Source organism: Bubalus kerabau, chromosome 1 (assembly GCF_029407905.1).
Source record: "Bubalus kerabau isolate K-KA32 ecotype Philippines breed swamp buffalo chromosome 1, PCC_UOA_SB_1v2, whole genome shotgun sequence".
NCBI classification, from domain to species: Eukaryota; Metazoa; Chordata; class Mammalia; order Artiodactyla; family Bovidae; genus Bubalus; species Bubalus kerabau.
The window spans coordinates 19,233,376-19,258,388 of record NC_073624.1 but is presented as its reverse complement, the minus strand read 5'-3'; the positions used below and the strand labels follow the sequence as shown (position 1 = coordinate 19,258,388).

At 42.9% G+C, this 25,013-nt stretch overlaps 1 protein-coding gene across 1 annotated transcript in view; it reads left to right on the top strand.

Moving 5' to 3' along the window:
* The window catches only part of LOC129644109 (antigen WC1.1-like), a 54,671-nt gene extending 33,862 nt beyond the window's left edge, over nucleotides 1–20,809 (top strand). The window contains exons 8-21 of the mRNA XM_055569525.1: nucleotides 3,549–3,863; nucleotides 7,224–7,532; nucleotides 7,618–7,935; nucleotides 12,312–12,404; nucleotides 12,482–12,796; nucleotides 14,013–14,327; nucleotides 14,674–14,715; nucleotides 14,803–15,117; nucleotides 15,370–15,402; nucleotides 15,949–16,086; nucleotides 16,474–16,567; nucleotides 16,880–16,926; nucleotides 17,432–17,569; nucleotides 20,522–20,809. Of these exons, the coding sequence (XP_055425500.1) occupies nucleotides 3,549–3,863; nucleotides 7,224–7,532; nucleotides 7,618–7,935; nucleotides 12,312–12,404; nucleotides 12,482–12,796; nucleotides 14,013–14,327; nucleotides 14,674–14,715; nucleotides 14,803–15,117; nucleotides 15,370–15,402; nucleotides 15,949–16,086; nucleotides 16,474–16,567; nucleotides 16,880–16,926; nucleotides 17,432–17,569; nucleotides 20,522–20,667 (2,618 nt within the window). The 3' untranslated portion in view covers nucleotides 20,668–20,809. The remainder of the gene's footprint in view (nucleotides 1–3,548; nucleotides 3,864–7,223; nucleotides 7,533–7,617; nucleotides 7,936–12,311; nucleotides 12,405–12,481; nucleotides 12,797–14,012; nucleotides 14,328–14,673; nucleotides 14,716–14,802; nucleotides 15,118–15,369; nucleotides 15,403–15,948; nucleotides 16,087–16,473; nucleotides 16,568–16,879; nucleotides 16,927–17,431; nucleotides 17,570–20,521) is intronic.
* Nucleotides 20,810–25,013: the final 4,204 nt, after the last annotated feature.

The window sequence follows — 25,013 nt, the reverse complement described above, 5'->3', positions numbered from 1 at the left end:
ATAACAGTAGCTTAGAATTCATTTAATAATTGTCCATTGAAAATTGCATAAGTGGGCCTTCCCTGGTGGTCCAGTGGTTAAAAATCCACCTGTCAATGCAGAGGACATGAATCTGATCTCCCATCTAAGAAGTAGTAAAGAACCTGCCTGCCAGTGCAGAAGATATAAGAGATGCAGGTTTGATCCCTGGGTCTGGAAGATTCTCTGGAGGAGGGCATGGGAACTCACTCCAGTATTCATGCCTGGAGAATCCCATGAACAGGTGAGCCTGGCAGGCTACAGTCCACTGGGTCACAAGAGTTGGACATGACTGAAGAAACAGCACACACATGCGCACACACCAGGAAGATTTCATATGCCATGGGAAAACTAAGCCTGTGCACCACAACTAGAGAAAGCCCATGTGCAGCACCAAGACCCAGTACAGCCAAAAATAAATTTAAGAAAAACTTAAAAAAAATCACATAAGTGGAAATTTGAATATCAATTAATTCTGTGCTTATGCACTAATCATTTTTTATATGCACCATTTATTAGCAGAAAACTTTACCATTCATTTATATTTGCTTTACTATTTTGCTGATTACCACGAATTTAAAGAAATTCTATTTCACTGAATTTTATTCATCTACATATTCATTCAATAAATATTTATCAAGCCCCATCATGGTATTTAGAAAAGCTTCTCCATGCATTCTTGTTGAACGGTGAATGTGCAATCACCATCCTAATAGCAGAAACACAGGGTTAATAAGATATGCAAGTTCCTTCCTCTAGTGGAACCTTCATTCAGGGGTATATATGTGTGTGTATTTGTCGTGGAATGTGGACATGATAAACAAGTAAATACTCAAAGATATTTCAGATATCTTTACGATATCTTCCATCATCGTTTATATTTTTTCTCTATAATGTTTAAAATTTCATTTATTTATAGGAACTCTCTACAAATTAACACCACTTACTGCTTTTCTTAAATACTACTGAAAGTATTTACCCCATTTTTTGCATATGTCTTTAGGGTTGTGTATGTGGTGTGGTTATATGATCAAATATACTATGTTTTACTTTTATGAATTCCGCCTTTAATGCAGTGTTTCAGATGCCATTCTTCATCTCAAAATAGCTTTTAATCATTTCATTTTCTTCAAATAACTTTATAATTTGAGTAAAGAATATTTATAACCTTACTGAATCTGAATTTATTTTACTGTGTGTGATATTGTAATATCATCAACGGATACAAATTACATTTTAGATACCTAATAATTTATTTCCTCACCAAATAAATATACATTATTTCATGATTTCATGGATATGACACCAAAAGAACAGGCAAAAATAGACAATTTGCAAAATATATAAGGAAATCCTACAACTCAAGGGCAAAACAAGAAAAAAACCATAATAACCCAATTAAAAAATTAACAGAGACTTGAATGGACATTTCTCCAAAGAAGATATAGAAATAGCCGATAGGTACAGGAAAATATGCTCAATATTATTAGTCATCAGAGAAATGTAAATCAAAACCATAAAAGATATCATCTCACACCTCTCAAAATGGCTATGATTAAAAAAAAAAATAAGTGTTGGCAAGGTTGTGGAGAAATTGAAAATCTTCTGAGTATTCATCCACATTAGATATGTAAATTTAATCTCAATAAAACTATGACCAAAAAATTTGTATGATTTATAGTGATGTTTCTTCATTCTTGGTATTGTTAAGTTCATTTTCTCTTTGTTCTTGTTTAGTATTGCTCAGTGGTTATCAATTTTCAAGTAGCCATGTTTGAAAGGTTTTCCTCTGTTTTCTCTATCATGCTTACCTTGGGCTTCCCTGGTGGCTCAGCAGTAAAGAATCCACTTGCAATGCAGGAGACCACCTACAGTGCAGGAGAAGCAGGTTGAATCTCTGGGTTAAGAAGATCCCGTGGAGAAGGAAACAGCAACCCACTCCAATATTCTTGCCTAAAATCCCATGGACAGAGGAGCCTGGTGGCCACAGTCCATGGAGTCGCAGGAGCAGGACTTGACTTAGGGGCTAAACCACCGTCACTACCACCATGCTTACCTTCTTTTTTAAAATTAATTTTTGTTCTTTTCTTTGTTAATCCCAATTTCCATATCCTTTAGGCTTTATTTTCTCTTCTCCTGGTTTCTTAAATAGAAGCTTACACGTTTTTTCATTTTCAGCCTTTCTTCTTTTCTAAATCTAAGGTATAAATTTCCCTTAAGCACTACTTTAGTTGCATTAGAAGAATTTAGTTATATTATATCTTTGCTATCACTATTTCACAATATTTTCTAAGGTTTAAATTTATTCCCAGGCCCGGGTACTGTTTCGGAAGGATGTTGCTTAATTTCTCCAAATAAGGATGGCTAACTGTATTTTCTTATTAATTCTTAATTTAATTACACTGTGGTCAGAGTAAATACTCTGTATAAATTCAATTATCTGAAGGTTTTTGTCCTACCATACGGTCATTTTAGATAAATGTTCCTAGTGCATTTACAATAATGTGAATTCTTTCATTATTGGGTGCATTGCTCTTTATATGTTATTTAGCTAAATGTGTTGATTGTGGTGTTTTACATCTACTATAGTCTTCCTTCTTTTTTGTATGCCTGGTCTGCATGGTATTGAAAAAGGTTTGTTAAAGTTCCCCCAGGTTGATTGTTATTTTGTCTATTTCTTCTTTTCATTCTGTCAAGTATTATTCTGTATTTCAAAGCCATGTTTTGATATCTTCTCTGGATTCTGATATCTGTAATATCTTTATTAAGGGCGTACCACTGTATAATCATGAAAATATCCTCTTTAAATTAGCACATCTTCCCTTAAAATCTCCTTTCTGTGACCTTGCTATAGCTACTGCAGCTTTCTTATAGTTAGTATTCACATGTGTGTGGGCTTGCTAAGTCAAAACTCTTTGCTAAGGACTGTAGCCAGCCAGTCTCCTCTGTCCATGGGATTCTCCAGGCAAGAATACTGGAGTCCATTTTGTTTTTCAATTCTGCATGACTGTACCAAGGAGAATGATTCTAACGATAGAGGATTCATGGCTGCTACCTGAGGCTTCTGATGAGGCCGGTTCCTGACTCCATTTCCTTTCATCTAATCCCTTTAACTCTAAGGTCAAGGGCACCAACACGTGTGTGGTTTATAAGGAATCCATCCAGCAGCCAGCCCATTCCTGTGACTCTAAACTCATTCAACTGCTCCGGGTAGAGAGACTAACATTTCTGGTAAATCTTTCTCAGATGCTGTGCAGAACTCTACCAATCAGAGGTTAACACTTCTGTCTCACCCTACTCAGTAGTGTAATATTTCCTGTTTTTGCCCATTTTCAATGTTATTATTCTCTTATCACTGCTGTAAGAAACCAGACTCAGGTGCTGCCCCAGTGCAACGACTCCCTGTCAGAACCAGGGGACTCTGAAGCCTCAGAGGAGAGCGCCGTCTACTGCTCAGGTGAAGGTCCCACAGGACAGAAGACCCTTATCCCCCTTGTCAATGCCCGGTTGTCCCATTTCTCTCTCCTCAGACAGCAGACAGCTCCGCCTGGTGGACGGAAGAGGTCCCTGCGCCGGGAGAGTGGAGATCCTTGACCAGGGCTCCTGGGGCACCATCTGTGATAACGGCTGGGACTTGGACGATGCCCGCGTGGTGTGCAGGCAGCTGGGCTGTGGAGATGCCCTCAATGCCATGGGGTCTGCTCATTTTGGGGCAGGATCAGGGCGCATCTTGCTGAACACATTGGACTGCAGAGGAAAGGAATCCCACGTGTGGAAGTGCCCTTCCCAGGGCTGGGGAGTGCACAACTGCAGTCATGAGAACGATGCAGGAGTCGTCTGCTCAGGTATGGTCAATGTATTGCCCTGTGATGGCAGAATGAAAAGTGCCATGGAAGCTGGTGTCTGATCACTGGGGCAATAGGATATAGATGGGCTAGAAAGGACTGAGACAGACACATCCTCCCTGAATGCACAAAGCTTCTGTGGGTGATGTGCTCCATATACTTTTCTGCTGTAAGTCTCTGCTATTTCTTCTCCAGTGATCTTACCTGACATAGTAGATTAAACTATTCCAATGAATATTGATCTTCATAATGAAGATGAAGATCAATCACATGAGACATTTTCAAATCACCACACAAATCCCTTTGCACAGTTAGCCTATGGGAAGGGAGGGCTAGAATGAGGACACAGCTTCGTGGATGGAGTTGTTTCTGTATGTACAGGGTGAGACATTATTTTACACTAGGTTAGTAGGAGTGGAGGCACAGAGGATGTCACGAAACAGATCAGACAGGAATTGATGGATTTGTGCCAAATTGCAAGTCTATTTTGAAATTTTAGATGTAAATATTCATAGGCCTTTGCAGGTAAGACCAGAGGACTTTGGATGAAGTGCTCTGAGTCATAGGTTCTCCTTTGATTGTTACTATCAGAGATTGTCTGCCCATTTTTTCTTTTAAGACATCTGTATAGGACAAAACTTTGGAAGAACACTTAGCCATACACTGACAAGTCAAAAGTGGAAGCAATACAATTTCTGTGTTTTATGGTAAGAAATTATATAGTTTATACCTGATGACTTCAATGATTTAAGAAAATAGAATTTGGGGGTTTATTTGATATGAATAGGAGTAATGGGACAGATGTAATTTTTGAAGAAGGTAGAAGAGAGTTATGGCAGCTGGGAGGGAGAGGGACTGTAATAGGAACTGAAAAAGGCACATGTGGGGTGTTCTGAGCAGCACTGATGGTCCAGGAGTGGTGGGAGGATGCTGTGTGTGCCTAAGGATGCAGGACGTCTGTACAGCAAGAGACCAGAGAAGGATATATTTTTATTATATTTAGTATCCTTATCCACTGACATCAGCCTTCTATCCCACAAACTTTCTCACAGTTTTCACACACATAGTCTTCCACATAAATTTTAAAATCAAATAAAAACAAAAAAGAAGTCATAATTTGTCTCAGAAGAGTCTATCCTTATGTGTATAAGACTTTATTGATTATTCGGTGTATATTCGAGCATTTAACATGTATCAGGGTACATAAAACAGCATATAACAAATATTTCTTTCGTGTTCTGCCTAATCTGTAATCTTATGGGGTTAATATAGCAACTAAAAAGTGTTGACTGAAAATGCTTTAATTAGAATGTGTTGCCTATGAGTGAACTCCCAACCAGACCAGAGTAGGAGTTCTAACCTGTGTCTCTCTGGGGAAATGAAAGTGATAAATAAATAAAAGGCAAGCAGACCATCTTCTCTCTCACCATTCACTCTTGTATAAGTGGTCAAGCTGATCCTTCAAGTCTTTAATTTCTTTTAGGTCTTTTCTGTTTTCTGCAGTAGATTTTTATTTTGTTAGAATATTCTTTCTGAACCATCAAAGTTCACATATTTATATAATCAGAATCCTTTACCGGATAGAATTTCACCATGTACATAAATTATCATGAGCATACTTCAAAACCAGACAAGTGTGTTAAATAAAGTGTTTTATGTTGTGGGTTTCTTTATTATTTGGATTACCTTCCTCTGCCCAAAATATGGTCCCTGAAGCTCAAACCATGATCATGAGTTTTTTCCTTTGGCCTCTCCCTCAGTTTCATACCCCATCCACTCCCCATTTAACCTACCACACACCCTACCTCACTCCGCTCCTACAGAAGTTCTTCCCATTCAGAATTTCCTTTCTACCCATTTGTGGTTCTTAAGATAGTTTTCTCTTGTCTGCAGTGGGAGAAATGGGAAAGGTGGCAGGGTGAAGTGGTTGATGGGAGGAGCACAGGGGATAAAATGTGTCAAAAACTTGTTGGACAAATATTTACCCCATATATTCTATCTTTCATCCATATTGAGACTTTTGCAATTTGAAAATTTCTAAATTATGTATGGCGTATTCACTCTCTGAGCTTCCCTCATAGCTCAGTTGGCAAAAAATCCACCTCCAGGGCAGGAGACCCTAATTAGACCCCTGGATTGGGAAGATCCACTGGAGAAGGGATAGGCTATCCATTCCAGTATTCTTGGGCTTCCCTTGTAGCTCAGCTGGTAAAGAATCTGCCTGCAATGTGGAAGACCTGGGTTCGATCCCTGGATTGGGAAGATCCCCTGGAAAAGGGAAAGGCTACCCACTCCAGTATTCTGGCCTGGAGAATTCCATGGACTGTATAGTCCATGGGGTCGCAGAGAGTCAGACATGACTGTGTGACTTTCACTTCATTTCACTATTTGCCCTCTGCTCTCTTCCTCTTACTCTCTTTCTTTACAGCACAGTAGCTATTTCGCAAGAACCCAAATAGGAAAGGAACAAAGAGCATATAGACAGGGTTAAAATACTTTAACTCATCTTCACTCTTTAGCATTTCCTAAAGTTCACATGTCTAGTATGAAGTAATTAAAAACCTCAGCTGTTTTGCATGCTCCCACTGAGAACTCACTCTCTCCCAGGTTCTTTGATAAATTCTAAGCTTTCAAGAAAGATGGCTATGACCAGCCCCTTCTCCTATGACTCTGAGCTTTCTTCCTATCCAAACTGATCTCTGGACGACTTTCCAAAATCAGGTCACCTAAGAAATTCTTGGAATTTTTCACCGTGAAGAATTGTAAGAAGCATGTGTGAAATCTTGTTATGATGTCTAGCTTTCCTCCTGTTAAGCCAGAAGTCTGTCTACTGTCAGCGAGCACTCACAGATCCAGCCTGCATGATTTTCCTTATCTTCAGAGACTTAAGTGTTGGTTCCTGAGAGAAAACTGGCCAGTATTCTGGCCCCAGAAATCTCAGGATGGCCCTCTAACCTTGTGTGGCTCTTAGTCTTCTAACCTCTTGAGGCCCATGGAGCTACTTCACTCTGGGTTAGTACAGCTCTGAACCTGAGCCTGGTGCCCACTACAGAGCAGTATCCTTGAGCTCTGTAGTTTCCAGGCCTCTAGATGAGGAATTCACATTCCTAATTAACCTCAAAATCCATGTTTTTGGAAATCAGCCATTTGAAACTGACCCTGAAAATCCTTCAGGGTTTCTTTTCAGAAACTTGGTCTTGAAAATACTTGCTCATGAAATTCTGAGAATAACTGTCCAATTCTCTTTCCAGGCACCACTCCTGGAAAAGAAAAAATTTCACATTATTGCCTGTGACATTGTTTCCAATTGCAAACCAGGACTATGGGCACTCACTTGATTTCTTGTTGTTGTTTTCTTAGGATTTGTGCGTCTGGTTGGAGACGACGGACCCTGCTCAGGACGAGTAGAAGTACGTCCTGGAGAAGACTGGACCCCAGTGTCTGATGGAAACTTCACACTCCCCACTGCCCAGGTCATCTGTGCAGAGCTGGGGTGCGGCGAGGCTGTGTCTGTTCTGGGACACGAGCTCTTCAGAGAGTCTGATGGCCAGGTCTGGGCTGAAGAGTTCAGGTGTGAGGGGGAGGAACGTAAGCTCTGGTGGTGCCCCAGAGTGCCTTGTCCAGGGGGCACTTGTCACCACAGTGGAGCTGCTCATGTTGTTTGTTCAGGTGAGATGCAGGTCAGGACTAACCTCCCTGCACACTCTGTTCAGGTGAGAAATCATGAGATTTTTCCGAATTTCTCTTCTACCAGCATACTCAAAAGTCCGACTCATGACAAATGGCTCCTCTCAATGTGAGGGGCAGGTGGAGATGAAGATTTCTGGACGATGGAGAGCGCTCTGTGCCTCCCACTGGAGTCTGGCCAATGCCAATGTTGTCTGTCGTCAGCTCGGCTGTGGAATCGCCATCTCCACTCCCAGAGGACCACACTTGGTGGAGAGAGGTGACCAGATCTCAACAGTCCGATTTCACTGCTCGGGGGCAGAGTCCTTCCTGTGGAGTTGCCCTGTGACTGCCTTGGGTGGTTCTGACTGTTCCCATGGCAACATGGCCTCTGTGACCTGCTCAGGTAAGAGACAGGGAAGGGCTATTGGTACTTAGGATGCTCCTGGAGTGAAATGTCCCCAAGAGCAGAGAGTGAGGGAAAACTGGCTTTGGAAGATATTTCATGATGAAATATGGTGCTCCTCATTGTTCACTCATTTTTCAGGTTAGGGCAAGAAGTGTGAAGGGGAATAATATAATTTAAAGCAACATTGTTATTGACATATGATCATAGAAGACAGTGTATAAGCAATACATGTAGACTTCAGTCATGTACCCAGGGCAGCAAAGAGAACATTCCCAGCCCCAAGAGTCACTGTTGCCTCCAATAACTGGCCTCCCTTCTCTCCAGGGAAAACTGCTTATCTAACTTCTACTACCATAGAGGGTTTTATCAGTTTTTGAACTTTATATAAAATCATGCAGTGTGTTTTCTTTTGTGTGTGACTTCTTCGACTCAGCATTATGTTTAGGATTCACTCATGATGTTGTTTATAGCAGTACTTTATTCATTTTTATTTCTGTAGAATATTGCTTTCATTGATAACATGGCCATTGATCCATTCAACTGATGTTAGAGATTTGAGTTGTTTCCTGCTCTTGACTATTATAAATATGATGCTAGAATGTAGCATGACAATGACTTGGGGTGCAAATATATGTTACTTATTTTGTGTGTTTAACATTTGGTCTTTTCTTTTTCTAAATGGTACAGGATCCTTTGATAAAGCAAGTTTTTAATTTGAAGGAAATATTAATATAACTTGCCAACTTTTCCCTGTATATTTAATACTTCTTATATCCCTTTAAAAAGAACTTTCCCTTCTCCAAGATCATGAAAATATTCTCTTAGAGTATCTCACAAAAGTTTCTTTTTCTTTTGCATATAATTGTACATTCCTTCTGGGATTGATATCTGTGTAAGATGAGTCATGTTTCACATGGACATCCAATTCACTCAGAATCTTTTTCTGGAGAGACTTTTTTCCCCACTGCAGTGCTACCTTTATCTTAAGCAGAAGAGCACATATGTCTGAGTCCTTTTAAAGACTCTGTATTCTGTTCCACTGTATCATTTGTCTATCTTTGCACCAATACTGCATTTTCTTAATTACTATAACTTTATAATAAGTCTGGATAATTTTAATTTACAGGGGTTACTTTATATTAATTCCTTTAACTTTGTTCCTTTTCTTACTGACTGTGTTGGTCATTCTTGGTATTTTGTATTTTGTCTAAATTTTGGGATCTGCTTGTTATTTTTCACACTCCCTAAAAAATTAGCATAAGGGTATTTTGATTAAAATTAGATTTAATCTACACAAAAATTTGAGAATGACTGACTTTGACAATTTTGGATCTCTCAATTCATTGACATAATTTTTATTGTTGTTTAGTCACAAAGTTGCATCCAACTGTTTTGTGACCCATGGACTGCAGTCTGCCCAGGCTCCATTGTTCATGGGATCCCCAGGCAAGAATACTGGAGTGGGTTGCCATGCTCTCCTCCAGGGCTTCTTCCTGACCCAGATATTGAACCCACTTCTGCAGTGGCAGGCAGATTCTTTACTACTGAGCCATCTGGGAAGCCATTGACATAATATATCCCTCCATTCAGCTAGGTCTTGAATTTCTCTCAGAAGTTTTGTCCACCTTCTTCTACATTTTTCCTAAGCATTTTATTTATTTTTTATGTTATTAGTATTTCTTTTATGGACGATGTCCTAGGAATGAATTATCTCTGACTTGTTTTCACCTTTTAACATTTTTTTTTTAAATTTTGATGTAATTTGAGACTTACTGCAAAGTTAGAAGAATAATATAAACATTTCCAGATGACCTTTAACTGGAATCCCTCAATGCTAGTTTTTGGTTCATTCTGTCTCATTTCTCTCTGAACATATAAAATCTTTCTGCATTAGGTTGCTGTCATGATGTCCCTTTACCACTAAAATATTATGAGGAATTTCCTTATGTAACCACAGGCTCAGTCCAGTTCTCAGCTGATTGCAGCCCCAGATGATACCTAAGTGCAAGCACTGAAAGACCCCAAGACAGAACTGTTGAGTCTTTCCCAAATTGCTGACTCAGGAAGTCTTAAGCAAAATGAAGTATATATTTTTTCCTCCAGTGGCTAAATTTTGGGGGGAAATTTGTTACATAGCAATATAACCAGAACACTTACCATGTGACCTGTAGTTAGGTTGGTGCAAAAGTAATTGCCGTTTTGCATTATTGAAATTTGCCATTTGATATTGGAATGTATTCTTAAATAAATGTGGTTATGTTACACATCATTTAATGTGTATTTCTTGCTTTTTATTTTGCTATGGTTTATTACTTGCTGCTTATTTCATATGTATTTTAGATTATAGACATGATGTTAGACACAAAGCAATTTCAAGTGATTTTCTTATTCGAGTTCAAAATGGGTCGTAAAGCAGCAGAGACAACTTGCAACATCAACAATGCATTTGGTCCAGGAACTGCTAATGAACATATAGTGCAGTGGTTGTTCAGGAAGATTTGCAGGGCTTCCCTGGTGGCTCTGTGGTAAAGAATCCGCCTGCCAATGCGGGAGACATGGGTTAAATCCCTAGTCCAGGAAGACGCCACATGCTGCAGAGCAGTTAAGCCTGTGCACCACAACTATTGAGCCTGTGCTCTAGAGCCTGGGAACCACAACTACTGAAGCCCAGAAGCCCTAGAGCTTGTTCTCCGTAACATGAGAACCACCACAGTGAGAAGCCTGCGCACTGTAACAAAGACTAGTCCCCACTCGCCACAACTAGAGAAAAGCCTGAGGAGCAGCAAAGACCCTGCAAAGCCAAAAATAAATAAATAATAAATAATTTTTTTTAAAAATGAAGTTTTGCAAAGGAGATGAGAACCTTGAAGATGAGGAGTGCAATGGCCTGCCATTGAAAGTTGACAACAACCAATTAGAGCAATCATCAAAGCTGATCCTCTTGCAATTACATGAGAAGTTGCCTAAGAACTGAATGTTGACCTTTCTACAGTCGTTTGGCATTTGAAGCAAATGCCGAAAGGTGAAAAAACTTGATAAGTGGGTGCCTCATGAGCTGACCACAAATCAAAAAACTGGTCATTTTGAAACATCTTCTCTTATTTTACACAACAACAATGAACCATTTCTCAATTGAATTGTGACCTGTGATGAAAAGTGGATTTTATATGACAACTGGCGATGACCAGCTCAGTGGTGGGACTGAGAAGAAGCTGCAAAGCACTTCCCAAGGCCAAACTTGCTGCCAGTCTGATCCACTACAGCTTTCTGAATCCCAACAAAACCATTACATCTGGGAAGTTTGCTCAGCAAATCACTGAGATGCACTAAAAACTGCAACACGTGCAGTCGGCATTGGCCAACAGAAAGGTGCCAATTCTTCTCCATGGCAATGCCTGGCCACACATCACACAACCAAAGCTTCAGAAGTTTAACGAGTTGGGCTACGAAGTTTTGCCTCATCTGCCATATTCACCTGACCTCCCGTCAACTGAATATCACTTCTTCAAGCATCTCGACAACTTTTTGCAGAGAAAATGCTTCCACAACCAACAGGAGGCAGAAAATGCTTTCCAAGAGTTCATCAAATCCCAAAGCACAGCTTTACACTACAGGAAAAAACAAACTAGTTTCTCATTGGCAAAAATGTGTTGATTGTAATGGTTCCTATTTTGATTAATAAAGATATGTCTGAGCCTAATTATAATGATTTAAAATTCATGGTCTGAAACCGCAGTGATGTTTGCACCAACCTAATAGAATATTTGTCCTCTGATCTTCTGTATTAGTAACTGCTTTATGCTGATCTAAAGTGCTTATATATTCATTCTTTAGTTCTTAAATTCAAATATTCTTAGCTCTAGAACTTTTATTTCTTTTTTGTTAAAATTTCTCTGCCAAGAAAAACATCTTGTCAATTAATCTTAAGAGCACTTTAATCAGGGCTATTTAAATTCTCTGTCAGATAACTCTAATAGTTGAGTATTTGGGTAATTTTTGGCAATGTCTTCTTTTTCCTTTTGGTTTTCCATTTGATGTCTTTTATATGAGTTTTTTCCCTTCTGTTAGCGACAGACAAGGAAGACAAAAACTTTTAGAAATCTTTCAGAAAAGATTTTGTTTTGTTTCTTCTATTTAGATATAGATTTAGGTATAGAACCCACTATTTAACTCGTTCTCAGTGTAAAGCTTGGCTTAAACAAAAATTGTGGCAGTGTCAGAAGCAGACCTCTGCTTGGAGAAACTGAGCTCTATACTAACTTCACTGCTGTTACAGCTTTCATCTCAAACTCCATCACTAGGTTATTATTTAGTTTAATTCAGTTTCCTGTTCTTCAACCCAACCAGACCCCTGATCATTGCTGTTTCTGCAGGAAACCAGACCTGGGTGCTGCCCCAGTGCAACGACTCCGTGTCTGAACCAGCAGGCTCTGCGGCCTCAGAGGAGAGCGCCCCCTACTGCTTAGGTGAGAGTCCCACAGGACAGAAGATGCTACTCAACCCCTGAGGTCACCACCCCATCGTCCCATTTCTTTCTCCTCAGACAGCAGGCAGCTCCGCCTGGTGGACGGGGGTGGTCCCTGCGCTGGGAGAGTGGAGATCCTTGACCAGGGCTCCTGGGGCACCATCTGTGATGACGGCTGGGACCTGGACGATGCCCGCGTGGTGTGCAGGCAGCTGGGCTGTGGAGAAGCCCTCAATGCCACGAGGTCAGCTCACTTTGGGGAAGGGCCGGGGCCCATCTGGCTGGACGACCTGAACTGCACAGGAAAGGAGTCCCACGTGTGGAGGTGCCCTTCCCGGGGCTGGGGGCGGCACGACTGCAGACACAAGGAGGATGCAGGGGTCATCTGCTCAGGTCTGTGCTGCACGCTGTCCACAGGCAGGGGGAGGAGTGGGGCCCTGGAGGACAGGGGTCTGAGCCCTGATGGAGAGATGCTGAAAGGACCAGAGAAGGAGGCTTCCTCCCATGGAGCCTGTCTTTCCAACAGACGTGAAGACGGGGTGCTTTCACTTCCTCCTGAGGCAGCTGAGATTCTGGTCCTTTATTCTCAGTAATGTTTCCTGACAGAGCTGTTTCTTACAGTTAACATTTGAAAGCAGGGCTCACTCTGCAGTTATCTGTGGAAGTAACACCTGGAAATCCTAGGCTTCCCAGGTTGTGCTAGTGGTCAAGAACCTGCCTGCCATTGCAGGAGATGTAAAAGATGTGGGTTCAGTCCTTGGGTTAGGAAGATCCCCTGGAGGAGGGCATGGCAACCATTCCAGTATTCTTGCCTGAGAATCCCATGGACAGCGGAGCCTGACATAGTGAAAACTCATACTTTTCCTTACAGTTCTGTTTGCTAGGAGTCTGAAGAGAGTCTCCATGGGCCAACATCCCAGTGTCCACAGGGCTGTGTTCTTCTGGAGTCTCTGGGCAGAACTCTTCTCCCAGCTTTTTCTGGTTTCCCATGTGGCCTCATTTCTTGGCTCAGAGCCCTCTTTATTCTTCTTCTTCAGAAAACAGTGCCTTTCCAAGCGTTCTCCCTCACTCACATTTCCCTCTGACTGGAGCTGGGAAAGATGATACATTTCTCAGAATAGCGGGTTTAAAGATGTGTAAGGCTGGGCTCACATGGTTAATCCACAATATTTGAGTTTTATGTCTCCATCCCAAGGTCCTTATTAATCACGTCTGTAAAATCTCTTTTGAAATGTAAGGTAACTGTCACATGTTCGGGGATTAGGCTGTGGACATCTCTGGGGGTCCATTATTTGTCAACCACCTCTCTGTCCACATCATTTTCTGTTCTTTTAGAAGTTTTGTCAGGAATCAGGATTCAGCTCCCATCACTGCAGCTGCCCAGTTTGGTCTTCCCTTCTGTTCATATCTACATTGTTGTGGTAGAAATAGGCATACAGACATTAATGGACAAAATCAGGTGAAAGGGAGGTAAAAGTCAGTCTTGTCACCCAGTGGGCATCTCCTCCCCTGGGTCAGGGGTGTATGGTCACTATTTCTGGGGGAGAGGAAAACCCAGAGCTCTGAGGGGGGTGCTCATTGTGTCCTGTCTCCTCCCTTTTGATCTTAGAGTTCCTGGCCCTCAGGATGGTCAGTGGGGACCAGCAGTGTGCTGGGTGGCTGGAAATTTTCTACAACGGGACCTGGGGCAGTGTCTGCCGCAGCCCCATGGATGATGTCACCGTGTCCATCATCTGCAGTCAGCTTGGCTGTGGGGACAGCGGAAGTCTCAACACCTCTGTTGGTCTCAGGGAAGGTTCTAGACCCCACTGGGTAGATGGAATCCAGTGCCAGAGAACTGACCCCTCTCTCTGGCAGTGTCCTTCTGACCCTTGGAATTACAACTCATGCTCTCCAAAGGAGGAAGCCTACATCTCGTGTGCAGGTGACTTACTGTCTGTTTCTGTGTCACTCCCAACCATGTAGGATGTCATCAGTATGATTTCATATTTCCAAATCTAACTGATTTGGTTGAGTCTACAAAATGTAGGTGTATGTTTGTATTTGTCTCTGTGTCTGTTTGTTTGCTGTTGTTATGGTAAACAACTAATTAGATAAAGTAAATTCAGCTGCTGATAACATGCAGTGAACCTCTCAGCCAAGTAGATGATGAAGCTTCTGTGGTCTCTTGTCATTTGACTGTGACAAAAAAAACCTTAGATACTCATGTTTGGGGACAAGACCTCCCCCAGCTGTCCCTGAACTATAGCTTCCCATTGTTGCTTCTGCAGGAAAAAGACCCAAGAGCTGTCCAACTGCTGCCCCCTGCACAGGTACGTCAGCCTGCCCCCTCCCCTTTGGCTCCCAGGGCTTCCTTCCTCCCACCAGGGCAGTCACAGGAGGGGCTGCTGCCTTTTCAGACAGGGAGAAGCTCCGGCTCAGAGGAGGAGACAACGAGTGCTCAGGGCGGGTGGAGGTCTGGCACAGCGGCTCCTGGGGCACCGTGTGTGATGACTCCTGGAGCCTGGCAGAGGCCGAGGTGGTGTGTCAGCAGCTGGGCTGTGGCCAGGCCCTGGAAGCCGTGCGGGCCGCGACATTCGGCCCTGGAAATGGGAGCATCTGGCTGGACGATGTGCGGTGTGGGGGCCGGGAGTCCTCCCTGTGGGACTGTGCTGCGGAGCCCTGGGGGCAGAGCAACTGCAAGCACGAGGAGGATGCTGGTGTGAGGTGCTCTGGTGAGTGAGGGGCTCAGGGTCCACCATGGGTGAGCTGGGGCAGCACAGGGGCACTGTGCTGGACTGGGCGTGGTGGGGAGTTTGTATTCAGACAGTGTCCATGTCCTGGGGATCTGATCTAAGATGAGGGAGCTGGGAGGATTGAACACTGATGTTGTGGAAACTGAGGGGTGATTTCAGGCTCAGGAGGGAAAAGATTTGCCCTGTGTTCTGGCCAATTCTTCTTCCCCACACTACTGTTTTTCTCTTTAGGTGTAAGGACAACATTGCCCACGACTACAGCAGGTACTGTGATCCATCCACGGGCAAGGGAGAATACTGAGTACTGGGGACCTGTTCTGTGGGCTCTCTGACAGCTCCGAATAAGAAAGAGTTGGAGGAGCTGTGGCTGTTGGGGAGCAGCCAGGGCATTACACTGGGGAAATCCCCTGCCTTGATGTCCAGGGTCAAATATTCTCACGCCTGGGGTCCAAGGAAGTTTGGTTTCCATGTTGTAGAATCTAAGGATCTCCCACCTGACCTTGAGTGTTGCTCCTCATCAGAGAGGTGCAAGTCCCTGCACTGTTTGATTCCTGTTTCCTGAAGCCCAAGGAGAAGGGATGACCTGGGTCCTCAGAGGCTGTCTCAGCAGGGCAGCTCCCTGACAATCCCCACCTCTGCCTCGAGGCCACACTGGCCAGGGTGGAGTTGACTTGTCTCAGGACGAGACCCAGGTGAGCCCTGACACTGTCTGAGGCTGAGACGCCATTGTCCGGAGCTCCTGAAAATGCTGACACAGGAGATTTCTCTGTGCCCAAGACTATCTCCAGCCCTTTTTCCTGTTCTCCTTAGGGACCAGAACAACCTCAAATCCTCTCCCTGGCATCTTCTCCCTGCCTGGGATCCTCTGCCTCATCCTGGGGGCCCTTCTCTTCCTGGTCCTCATCATCTTGGTGACTCAGCTACTCAGAAGGAGAGCAGAGCGCAGAGGTGGGCTGCAGGGGGAACTGGGGACGAGGGAGAGTGTGTGGAGGCGGGAGATGGGGCAGGTGTGAGGAGGAGAACCTGGGCCAGCTACTGTTCTGAGTTGCAGACTCCATGTGCTCCGTGCTGAGCTCTAAGGGCTGAGTAGACAGAGGTTCTTAGGACTGGGGTGTGAACTCTCATAAGTCATGGCCTCTCCTGTGAGACCAGACAGAGTTGGCGCTGAGCTGTAATCAGGGTCAGACGAGGGGAGAAGGTGCTGACATGGTGCATGGGGTAGGAGATGATGCTGAGGTCCTGGCAGCCCCCATGTGAGCACCAGGGAGATGAAGGTGGGCTGGCTGGATCGGGGTATCTGGGGAAGCTTCTCTGACCTGCTGGGGGATCTCTCAGCCTTATCTAGCTATGGAGATACTCTTGCTGAAGCTGTGTATGAGGAGCTCGATTACCTTCTGACCCAGAAGGAAGGTCTGGGCAGCCCAGGTGAGTGTCTCTGTCTGCCCTCCTGGGATCTCTGGTTGTCACCACCCACTGGCTGTGCACATCTTCTCAGCATCTGCAGACCCCATGTGTGCCAAGGCTCACAGAGACGGCTCCTCCAAAAAGGCAGGATGGCCTCTCAGAGCCCCGTGACCTCCCAGCCTCTGACTACACTGCAGAAGCCAGGCTTGTCACTTCTCAGCCTTAACACAGGTCCCGTGGGTGTGGGGAGGAAAAATTCTGAGTGTTGTGTGATGTTTGTCTCCATATGAGGCTTCCCGTCAGAGTTCTCACTGACTAAACTGCCGTATTACACCAGGGATGGTGAGGACAACAGTGACTACAGATCCGCTCCAGGAAATAGAGGTGGACCTGCCTCGGCTGGGCTCTGGGGAGGAGAGTTTCCCTCATAGAGAGGAGATTTAAGGGGAATGGTTTTCCTTTGATGGACGAGAGGCATCCCTTGTGTCCAGATGGGGTTCGTCCTTCTTCTCTGGCTGTTCTGTGATGTCTCATGTCAGGGCTGGTCTCTCTGTGTCCAGAATCACCACAGGCACACAATGTTTTAAAAAATAACATCTGTAAAGCACAATTTGTCAAAATACTTTAGCAATGCTCAATGGTGAAAGAGTTGCTTTGAGATATGTAGTTTCCACCAGAAAATATTAAGATATGTAAAATTGTGTTTTGGCTTATGGACACATCAAAATGAAACATGGTCTTAGAGAAAAAAGTTTTTGAAACAAAGAGTGATTGGTGCCTCTATTCAGAAACTCAGAAACTCTGGGTCAGAAGGTATCTTAGGTATTCCCCAGTCCAACCCACTTACTGTGGTTTCCTCCACTCCCTTGTCTGCTCTTGGAACCCCCAGATCAGAGGACTGATGTCCTTGATGAAAATTATGATGATGCTGAAGAAGTACCAGTGCCTGGAACTCCTTCTGCGTCTCAGGGGAGCGAGGAGGAAGTGCCCCCAGAGAAGGAGAATGGGGTGAGGTCCTCTCAGACAGGTGAGTGGGGTCAGTTGATCTCCTGCAATCTTTCTATCTGAAAAGAGTGAATTTGTGCTCCTCAATGCCCAGCCTCCCTAGAGAGTCAAAATATAGGTAATCTCATATATTTGGTAGCATCATCTTGACCATATGCCATATTTAATGCTGTCAGACTCCTCTCAAGGAGTGAGGAATCACTCTGCTTTTGGCATTTATGTCTCCATAATGTGACATAAACTTATCACTTTATATGTGATATACTTGCATGAACATTTATAGATTATGGAATTTCCTGGTGGTCCAGAGGTTAGGATTCTGCATTTTCACTGCTAGGGCCTAGGTTCAACCCTGGTCAAGGAACTAAGATCCCACAAACATTGTGTCATGGCCAAAAGAGAAACTTACCAATTCAACATGTTTAAAAGAAAGCTAAGCACTGAAGAATTGATGCTTTTGAACTGTAGTGTTGGAGAAGATTCTTCACAGACCCTTGGATGGCAAGGAGATCAACCCAGTCAATTTATAGGAAATCAATCTCGAATATTAATTGGTAGGACTGAGCTGAAGTAGAAGCATCGATACCTTGGCCACCTTATGCGAAGAACTGACTCCTTAGAAAAGACCCTGATGCTGGGAAAGATTGAAGGCAGGAGGAGAAGGAGATGACACAGGATGAGATGATTTGATGGCATCACCAACTCGATGGATATGAGTTTGAGCAAGCTCTGGGAGTTGGTGATAGACAGGGAAGCCTGGTGTGCTGCAGTCCATGGGGTCACAGAGTCAGGCATGACTGACTGACTGAACTGAACTGAACCAAATTCAAAGGTAGAACAAATATTTTAATAATATCTTTGCACTGTCACATACATGAAGGCAAACCATTCAATATCACAGTAATCCAGGTCTATGCCGAATCAGTAATGCTGAAGAAGCTGAAGTTGCTGTTCTGTGAAGACCTACATGAGCTCTTAGAACAATCACCTAAAAACGATGTCCTTTTGATTATAAGGGACTGGAATGCAAAAGTAGGAAGGAAGTCAAGAGATGCCTGGAGTAACAGGCAAATTTGGCCTGGAGTACAAAAATGAGGCAAGGCAAAGGCTAATAGAGTTTTGCCAAGAGAACACACTGGTCATAACAAACACCCTTTTCCAACAACACAAGAGAGGACTCTACACATGGACATCATCAGATGGTCAGTACCGCAATCAGATTAATTATATTCTTTGCAACCAAAGATGGAGACACTCTATACTGTCAGCAAATACAAGACCAGGACCTGACTGTGGCTCAGATCAAGAACTCCTTATTGCCAAATTCAGACTTAAATTGAAGAAAGTAGAGAAACCCACTAGACCATTCAGGTATGACCTAAATCAAATTCCTTATGATTATACAGTAGAAGTGACAAATAGATTCAGGGGATTACGTCTGATAGGCAGAATGCCTGATGAATTATGGACGGAGGTTCATGACATTGTACAGGAGGCAGGGATCAAGACCATCCCCAAGAAAAAGAAATGTAAAAAGGCAAAATGGTTGTCTGAGGAGGCCTTACAAATAGCTGAGAAAATACAAGAAGTGAAAGCAAAGGAGAAAAGGAAAGAGATATCCATTTGAATACAGAGTTCCAAAGAATAGCACGGAGAGATAAGAAAGCCTTCCTCACTGATCAATGCAAAGAAACAGAGGAAAACAATGGAATGGGAAAGAGTAGAGATCTGGTTAAGACAATTACAGATACCAAGGCAATATTTCATGCAAAGATGGGTACAATAAAGGACAGAAATGTTATGGACCTAACAGAAACAGAAGATATTAAGAAGAGGTGGCAAGAACACACAGAAGAACTATACAAGAAAATCTTCATGACCGAGATAATCACGATGGTGTGATCACTCACCTAGAGCCGGATATCCTGGAATGTGAAGTCAAGTGGGCCTTAGGAAGCATCACTCTGAACAAAGCTAGTGGAGGTGATGGAATACCAGTTGAGTTCTTTCAAATCCTAAAAGATAATGTGAAAGTGCTGCACTCAATATGCCAGCAAATTTGGAAAACTTAGCAGTGGCCACAGGACTGGAAAAGGTCAGTTTTCATTTCAATTCCAAAGAAAGGCAATGCCAAAGAGTGTTCAAACCACCACACAATTGCACTCATCTCACATGGTAGCAAAGTAATGCTCAAAATTCTCCAAGCCAGGCTTCAGCAGGACATGAACCATGAAATTCTAGATGTTCAAGCTGCACTTAGAAAAGGCAGAGGAACCAGAGATTAAATTGCCAAAATTCGCTGGATCATCGAAAAAGCAAGAGAGTTCCAGAGAAACATCTATTTCTGCTTTATTAAGTATGCCAAAGCCTTTGACTGTGTGGATCACAATAAACTGATATTTCAGTAGCTGCAAGAAGACACTCATTCTCTAGAAAAGAGTATTTCTCCATCTGAGGGCCTGTGTAGTTTCTGGGGAGGAGATATCTGTGGGTGCACCTGTGATACTATTTGTGGACATTTGGGAACAGGAGTCAAGTCAACTAAGAGCAGACTTGGGTTGTGAGTGAGGAATTCTGATTTTTCCTGTTTCCAGTCTCCCTCTTATTGTAAATTTGCATCTATCACCTGTGAAAGGAGAACATTTAAATTCCTTTTTATGATTCTTACCGTTGCTGGGCATCTCCTTGGTATTGTGTTGCCTGGAAGCAGGTCTCCCAGAGCTCCTGAGCACAGGTCTCCTGTGATGTAGGATTTCTCCATGCACTGAGGCCCAGGAGACCACATGAACTGGATCTGAGAGGAGAGCTGGGATCCATCCTCACTGGAACTCATGTGAAATAGCCTGAGCCTCCCTCCCCACACCTGGGTCCCAGGGATGTTTTGTCATAAGCACTTGCCTGACTCCCTTCCACCAGAGGGTTCTGTCCCATCCTCGTGTCTCAGTTCTAATCAAACTTCTCTTTTCTACTTCAGGCTCTTGTCTGAACTTCTCCAGAGAGGCAGCTGATCCTGGGGAAGGAGAAGAGAGCTTCTGGCTTCTCCAGGGGAAGAAAGAGGATGCTGGGTACGATGATGTTGAACTCAGTGCCCTGGGAACATCCCCAGTGACTTTCTCGTGATGCTGTATTAACTAGGAGGTGAAGCCTCAGATATTCTAATTGCCTGTATTTCAATAGAGTAGTGCTGACCTGTAATTGTGGCATATGAAAATTGCCCAAAATGAAATATTCTGAATAAATTAACTTTTTGCTGTGCTGTTAATTTAGCAAGCTCCATGTCAAATGCTTTTAGAGGATTAGTCCTCAAATGCCATCTTTCTCAAAGGAAATGCAAGATTAGTTGGCTGACCTGCTTTCTCACTTGTCTTAGAAGCTAATGAGGGCATTCTCACAAGTGCTCCAGGTCACTCTTATTTCGAAAAGGATATAAACTTGGTCTACATTCTCACACTTCTTCCTAACAAGATGAACTCATGAAAAAACAAAACAAAACAGTTCTAAACACCTCTGAGATGTCACATCACCAGTTTGTAACTTGTTCTTGGACACCAGCCTGGTATGAGTTTCAAAGTGGAAGGTTGGCTCGTGGGAGAGAATGGATACAGCTTTCCTTATCCTGCCTCAATATTCACAGGGCAATTAATAATCTAACTGCACAGAACTACCTCTTCCTTTTTCATCTCTCTTTTATTTCTTTAGTGGATACAGACACCTCTTTGCTCATCTCCCATGTCTATTTGATTATCCAATTTTTATAAATCCATTCTTTCTTCTCTATATCTTCCTACTATTTCTTTAGGATGCTGCTATTTCTTGTCTCTCCAAGGATCTCTCCTTCTAAGTGAATTATATCAGTTCATATATATCTTCAAGTTGATGGAAGGCAAATTGGTGCTCACCCACACCCTATATTCAGATGGGACAAGAAGGCAAGAAAGTGGAGACTTAGGCAGGGGGGATCCAAAAGAATGAATGTAGATAGAAAGATCAGGAACATTTGGCTATTTATGTTTCAGCGATATGGATGGAGGCATCTGACATGACTGATCTCTTAGAGGAAGAATTTCAGACCAAGAGGCTTCTTTGAAAACATCTATTTTTCAGATGTTTCAAGATTGTTTCAAGATTGCTTAAACAGTGTCATTCTTTATTTTTTTTGGCTCCAAAATCACTGCAGATGGTGACTGCAGCCATGAAATTAAAAGACGCTTACTCCTTGGAAGGAAAGTTATGACCAACCTAGATAGCATATTCAAAAGCAGAGATATTACTTTGCCAACAAGGGTCCATCCAGTCAAGGCTATGGTTTTTACAGTGGTTGTGTATGGATGTGAGAGTTGGACTGTGAAGAAAGCAGAGTGCTGAAGAATTGATGCTTTTGAACTGTAGTGTTGGAAAAGACTCTTGAGAGTCCCTTGGACTTCAAGGAGATCCAACCAGTCCATCCTAAAGGAGATCAGTCCAGTGTTCATTGGAGAGACTGATGCTGAAGCTGAAACTCCAATATTTTGGCCACCTCATGCAAAGAGTTTACTCATTGGAAAAGACCCTGATGCTGGGAGGGATTGGGGGCCGGAGGAGAAGGGGACGACAGAGGATGAGATGGCTGGATGACATCACTGACTCAATGGACATGAGTTTGGGTGAACTCTGGGAGTTGGTGATGGACAGGGAGGCCTGGCGTGCTGTGATTCATGGGGTCACAAAGAGTGGGACAGGATTCAGTGACTGAACTGAACTGAAAAAGTAATTGTGATCGTGCTGTGACTCCTCAGTGCAGAGAGAGCTGTCATGAAGAAGTGACAAAGTAAAGATTGCGTTTACACAGCACTACCCCAGCAACTCCCCCTGCCCCCCACCCCTATCCCCACCCCTGGCCAATTCCATTGTGGACATGTGGAGAAGCTGCTGAACTAATATAAAACCTGAGAGTGCTGGCCTGGTTGTGAGCTGGACCCACCCATAACTGGATGGTTTCTAGAGCTCCAACCTACACTCACGCTTGCAGTCTTCATAGTTCTAGGCTGTGCTGGGGATGGGAAGATGCCCAGGGCTTCTTCCAGGTCAGCTCACATGGCTATTCACTTGGGACATGATGAAATAGATGACATATGATGAAATAAGGCACACACACGAAGAAGTTCAGTGAACTCCAAGAAAACACAGATAAACAATTAAATTCAGGAAGACAATATATGAAGAAAATAAGATTTTAAAAAATTTCTCATCATCATTATTATTGTTTTTAATTTTTGGTTGCATGAGTCTTTGTTGCTGCACATGGGCTTTCTCTAAATGCAGCAAGCGGGCACTACTCTTCTTTGTGGGCAGCAGGTTTCTCTATGCGCGGGCTTCTCTTATTGTGAACAGGTTCTAGGCACCCAGGCTTCAGGGGTTGCAACATTGCCTCCTATTTGTGATTTGTGGGTCCTAGAGCTCAGGCTCAGTAATTATTGAGCTAGGGCTCAGTAATTTTTGAGCTAGGGTGTTACTTCACAGAATAAATTCAGAGTTTTTTTAAAAACGGAGATAGAAAGCATAAAAAAGGAAATAAACAGGGAGTTTGCTGATGGTTTAGTGGTTAGGATTTGATGCATTTGCTGCTGTTGTTTGCATTTAATCCCAGTAGGGGAACTGAGATCCCTTAAGCTTTGCAGTGAGGCAAAGAGAATAACAGGAGAAACAAAACAGAAAAATGAACCAAACAGAGATTCCGTTGCTTAAGATTCAGTTCAATTCAGTGGTTCAGTCGTGTCCGACTCTTTGCAACCCCATGGACTGCAGCACACCAGGCTTCCCTGTCCATCACCGACTCTTAGAGCTTGCCCAAACTCATGTCCATTCAGTCACTGATGCCATCATCCAACCGTTTCATCCCCTGTCGTTCCCTTCTCCTCCTGCCCTCAATCTTTTGCAGCATTAGGGTCTTTCCTAATGCATTAGATCTTCACATCAGGTTGTCAAAATATTGGAGTTTCAGCTTCAGCATAAGTCCTTCCAATGAAAATTCAGGACTGAATTCCTTTAGGATGGACTAGTTAGATCAGTTGCTTAAGACTACAATGAATGAAATGCAACAAAATGAAAAATGCTACCCAAAGCATCAACAACAGCAGAAGACTCTGTAACTTAGAAGGCAGGACCATTGAGATTACGCAGCCAGGGGACAAAGAAAAAGAGGAATGAAAAAGAGTGAAAGAACCTGTGTGAACTCTGGGGTAACATTCACAGAAACAACCTGTACATTATTGGAGTCCCGGAAGGACAAGAGAGGGGGAAAGGGACACAGATTGTACTTAAAGAAATAATGCCAGATAAGTCCCAAATCTGATGAGATTTAGACATCCAAGTTCATGTAGCTAATAGGTCACTCCTCAGAGTTCATTCAAAATGATCATCCCTAAGACACATTGCTTGTAATCAAGAAAAAGAATTTTACAAGCAGCAAGAGAAAAGTGCTGCTGCTGCTAAGTCGCTTCAGTCGTGTCCGACTCTGTGCGACCCCATAGATGGCAGCCCACCAGGCTCCCCCATCCCTGGGATTTTCCAGGCAAGAACACTGGAGTGGGTTGCCATTTCCTTCTCCAAGAGAAAAGTAAATGCTCAAAAAAAGAAATTCCCTTAAAAATATCAGTGGACTTTTTAGTAGAAACCTGACTGTCCAGGAGAGAAAGGATGATATATTCAAACTTATGGGGAAAAAAAAAAAAAACAAAACCCTACTACCCAAGAATACTTTTCTCAGGAAGGTTGTTTTTCATAAATGAAGATGATATAAAGACTTTCCCAAACAAACAACAGTTGAGGGAATTCACCACACTAGGCTTGTCTTACAAGATTGCTGAGGGGAGTTCCTCAAACTAAATGAAGGATGCTAATTTTTATATGAAAGAAGTGAAAATGTGCAACAGACTTGTAAATATAAATACTGAATCCAATTCAGCATCCTCTGACACTGTAATATGGTAGTGTGCTAATCAGGTAGCTGTAGTCTTAAGAAAGTATTAAAATGGCTAAAGAGAGAAAATATTTTGTTAGTAGATATACAATATAGAGAGAGGTAAATTGTGACATCTAAAACAAAATGCGTAGAAGGGGATAAAAAGGTAGAGCTTTTGCATGTCATTGGAATTCATTTGTTATCAGTGTAGTATTTACTGTTGTCCCTCTAAGATGTTTTATGTGAGCCATGTGGCAACAAAAATGTAAAAACCTACAGTAGATTCACAAAAAGTAACAAGAAGGGACTCAAAGAGCAACAGTATCCAAATTTATCAGTTCACAGTTCTAACTGTTGTGCAGAACAGTTGAGTTGTCCTGGTCTCCACATCATCTTTCAAGATCAGCCGAAGAGGACTCTCCTTCGAAAAGTGAAACACCAATTAAGCTGTGTGTTATTTTAAGCCAAAGAAATCTTTGGGCACCTCATCTGCTTCCTTATGTCATATCAATGGTGCAGCTGTACT